The sequence below is a fragment of the Fukomys damarensis genome, unplaced genomic scaffold (genome assembly GCF_012274545.1).
Source record: "Fukomys damarensis isolate Sample0158 unplaced genomic scaffold, DMR_v1.0_HiC HiC_scaffold_19, whole genome shotgun sequence".
Taxonomy (NCBI): Eukaryota; Metazoa; Chordata; class Mammalia; order Rodentia; family Bathyergidae; genus Fukomys; species Fukomys damarensis.
In genome coordinates this window covers 65276997-65280640 of record NW_022900931.1, presented here as the reverse complement: position 1 = coordinate 65280640, position 3644 = coordinate 65276997, and the positions used below count along the sequence as shown (strand labels likewise).

The following is a 3644-nucleotide window of genomic DNA, read 5'->3' as shown; positions in this document are numbered from 1 at the left end:
CCTGCTGGGCTTTTCTCCGACCACGGAGACAGGGAGAACTGCAGGGGCTGTCAGGACTCCAGGGTTCCACTGTCCCCTTGCCCTGCCTAGAGAGTGCCAAGGGGTGTGACTGTGATGATTCCTTCCAACTGCATGCAGGGGACAAAACAGCCTTGTCACGCCGCAAAAACAGAGCGATGTTCGCGTATCCCACCATGAACTCCTGGCTTGGGCCGGTGGGTGGCTCTGGGCTCTGTTAGCGGAGTCTGCTTCCCACCCCGTACAGAGGGATGTCACCTACCTCTGTCATCTGCTGTGGTGACACTGACGGTCAGGTTCTGAGGAGGATCTGGAAGGACAGACACAGGGAGGGTCAGGTGCAAAGTTGGCCTGTGGTCCTTAACAGCACCCCAGGAACCCAGAGACAGAGCAGGAAGCAGGGCAGAAGAGGTGGTGTCCACCCTTGGCTTCCTGTCCCAGCACTCACAGGACACACTGAGCTGCACAGTCCTCTCCCTGGTCACACCAGCCTGAGGGAAGGTCACCCGACAGGTGAGTTGGGTGCCATGATCTTCAGGGCGAGGAGTAAGCAGGATCTCTGAGGAGGTATGGACCCCGAAGCCCGACCCCGGGGGTCTCAGGGATGATCCATTCCAGGAGAACCTGGGAGCCCTGACCCCACTGCAGGTCCCGGGCATGGAACACAGCAGGCGGCTGAGGTGACCCGACACCAGGGGCTCCGGGATGTGGATGTCCGGGGTCTGTGTCAGCTCTGGGGAGGACAGAAGGACAGGACCGTGTGTGCCCGAGACAGACACCTCAGTCCTGGGGGTCACCACCCTCTGCTGACCCTTCCACACCAGGACAGGACACCCTCCGTGTCTCTAAGGATCCTCCCAGCCTGCTGCCCTTTCCAGGGGGACTGTTCCTTACCTGTCACAGTCACAGTCAGCATTGGTCTAAGGTAACTGTACTTCAGTGATCCTCTCTCCACCCGAAAATAGTAACGTCCACTGTCCCCCTTCTGGGCACCTGCAATCTTCAGGGAGCAGTTGTGGGCCCTGGGGTCCCCAAGCAGCTGGAAACCAGCTTTGCTTTTCAGTCCAGCTTTCTTTCCCGGGTCGTTTGTGGCCACAAGTTCATCTGTTGTATGGGCAACTTTCCCATCCTCCCTCTGCCGGTACCAGTAGCCGCGAACAGGGTCAGAGTGGTTCCAGCCTTCCGGGGGTAGGAGAAGGAGCAGGGCACCAGGACACACAGGTTCTCCTGCACCGTCACAGACTTCTCCACCTTCAGCCAGTAGTCTGGTTTCTCCTGCAGGGACCCTGGGGGGACACAGAGGCTCAGATGCAGCCCCGGGCCCCACCTGGGAGCCCCGAGTTTCCCCTACTCACCCGCCCACAGCAGGGGCAGCAGCAGGGCCAGCAGCAGCATCAGGGCAGGGAGGAGCCGGCCCATCTGGGACTCGCTGGCCTCCAGTTTGTTCGCTGTCAACGATGCCTGGGCAGGAGGCCCGGAGGTCAGGCACTGACAGTCACAGGGAGGAACCTCAGGAAATGCACGGTCCCCATAGATCCCCATTCTGACTTCTCCTTTCACACATGGGTGGCAGGGCAGGGGCCGGAGGGACTTGGTGCCCCAGGAAGGAGCCATCCTGGCCGAGCCCCAGGGCAGGGTGTCTCGGGAGAGGGGCTCACAGGGGAACGGTGCGCAGGGGCCAGGTGGGGGAGGATCCTGTTCACTCCCTCTGCGCGTCCCAGCAGGCATCTACTCCATGCAGACATGAGAACCCAGAAAATGACCCCCAAGCCCTGCCGCATGGGCCTTTCCTCTCTGGGCCCACAAATTCCGCGCCATCCACGTCCCTCCCGCCCCACACACTGCTCCTCCTGCCTGCCCTTCAGGAGACTCTGCGGCTAGTCAGGCACCAGCTACTGGGGAGAAGAGGCGGAGGCACGGGGCTGGGACCCTCGAGGGCGCGACACTGCGATCTGCAGCTCTGAGGGTGCCATCGTGAGACCCTTCACAGTTTTGTGTTTGCATCTGTGTTCGGAGCTGAAGACCGACAGCGGAGTGGAACCCGAAAGGCTGCTTTGGAACCGGATCTCAGGAGTCCGCACTGCTCCACCTCCTCACCTCCTCCTTCCCAGAGAGCTTCTTGGCCCCACCGCAGCTCCTGTTACCCGAGTACCCTGAGCACATTTAGGGGTCTGCCCTGCCCACCCTGAGCCCCAGATTCTTTAAGGCTGAAGGATGGGATGTTAACAAGCAAAATAAGTAAAATGATATGGATTTTAGCGTGCAGCTCAGTGGTACCGTGATCGCCCCCCATGTATGAGGCCCTGGTCCCATCCCAGCACCAAAAAATCTAACAAATAAGAAATCTGCCATGAATAAATCCTGTTCTGTGCACAGATATGAATGTTCCTCAGCCACCAAAGGGAATGGAGTCTGCTATGTTATAAAACTAGAAAACACGACCCTGAGTAGGCGAAGACAGACAGATAATGCAAGAATCCGGTCCTGTGAAATATGCAGATTAGGTAAAGTCCTCAGAGACAGAAAGTAGGTTAGAGGCTCCCCGGGGAAGGGAGAGACTGAGGAGCAGGAGCAGAAATGGCTTCCTGCTGGAGATTTTCTGTCTGGACCTAGGGTGCAGCCAAGGCTGCCTACGCAGGGGCACGTCCTTTGTGCTGGTGAGTTCGCACTCCAGATGGTTACAATGGCAAATTTTACACTGTGTCTGTTTCATCACAATTCATTTCACTTTCATTCACAAAGAGTCGTTGCTTACATTTATTGGCCACAATGTGACGTTTTGGTAAATGTATTCTTAATGAGATAATTAAATCCAACTCATTAAAATACCATCAGCTCACAAGCATTCATCTATTTTAGTCAGAACGTTTATGATCTACTCTGTACCCATTTGTACTACAGTAATACCTCATTTCACAAACACTTCTTTTTATGGACAATTCAGCTCACAAATAGAACCATTCACCAAAGTGTTGCTTCCACTCACCATCCCTGGCTGGGTGAGAAACACAGCATCGCCATCTTCCCCGGGGTCACGGAACAGATTAAGTTCGTGACCGAGGAAGCCCTGCAGACCCGTCACTGCCCTCGGCCTGCTGTGAAGTCCTTCGCTCACAGTTCCCGTCTGCCTGTCACCTCCCGCCCTTTGACAGCACATTTCCTCCCCACAGGCTCTATCGCCGACCCCTGGGACCACGGTCCTCTTTGCACTTTTCTTTCTTCTTTATTTGTAACATGAAGTCCTACTATGCTTCTAGCAAGAATTCTGCCTTTTGCCCTGTGGGAAAACACCCTTTTCATGTGTTCCAGCGCTGCCGTTTCCCTCCCATCCCCTGTAGATCAGGCGAAAGGCAGCAGCACTGCCCACGGCACAGTCTGAGCTTTGGGATGAGGGGAAACTGGCTCCACCCGCTGGCTCAGTACCCGGTCCTTCTTCCCCGTCTCTCTCAGAGGCTGAGGGCGCCAGCCAAGCGCAGACTCATTTTCTGCAAGGGCATAGCACACAATCTCTCCAGTCCCACTGCCAGTGCAGACCTGGCACCCACCTAAAAGCCCCCGAGTCTGGGCTTTCTGTTCTACAGGAATGTCCCTGTCAGCACTGTGTTCTTCTGAGCTGTGACCAGTAT

At 56.4% G+C, this 3644-nt stretch overlaps 1 protein-coding gene across 1 annotated transcript in view; it reads right to left on the bottom strand.

Annotated features, from left to right (window-relative positions):
* The window catches only part of LOC104873815 (sialic acid-binding Ig-like lectin 10), an 8883-nt gene extending 7427 nt beyond the window's left edge, over positions 1 to 1456 (bottom strand). The window contains 5 exon segments of the mRNA XM_033765913.1: positions 281 to 328; positions 467 to 751; positions 913 to 1200; positions 1203 to 1304; positions 1374 to 1456. Coding sequence (XP_033621804.1) covers positions 281 to 328; positions 467 to 751; positions 913 to 1200; positions 1203 to 1304; positions 1374 to 1437 — 787 coding nt within the window. The 5' untranslated portion in view covers positions 1438 to 1456.
* Positions 1457 to 3644: the final 2188 nt, after the last annotated feature.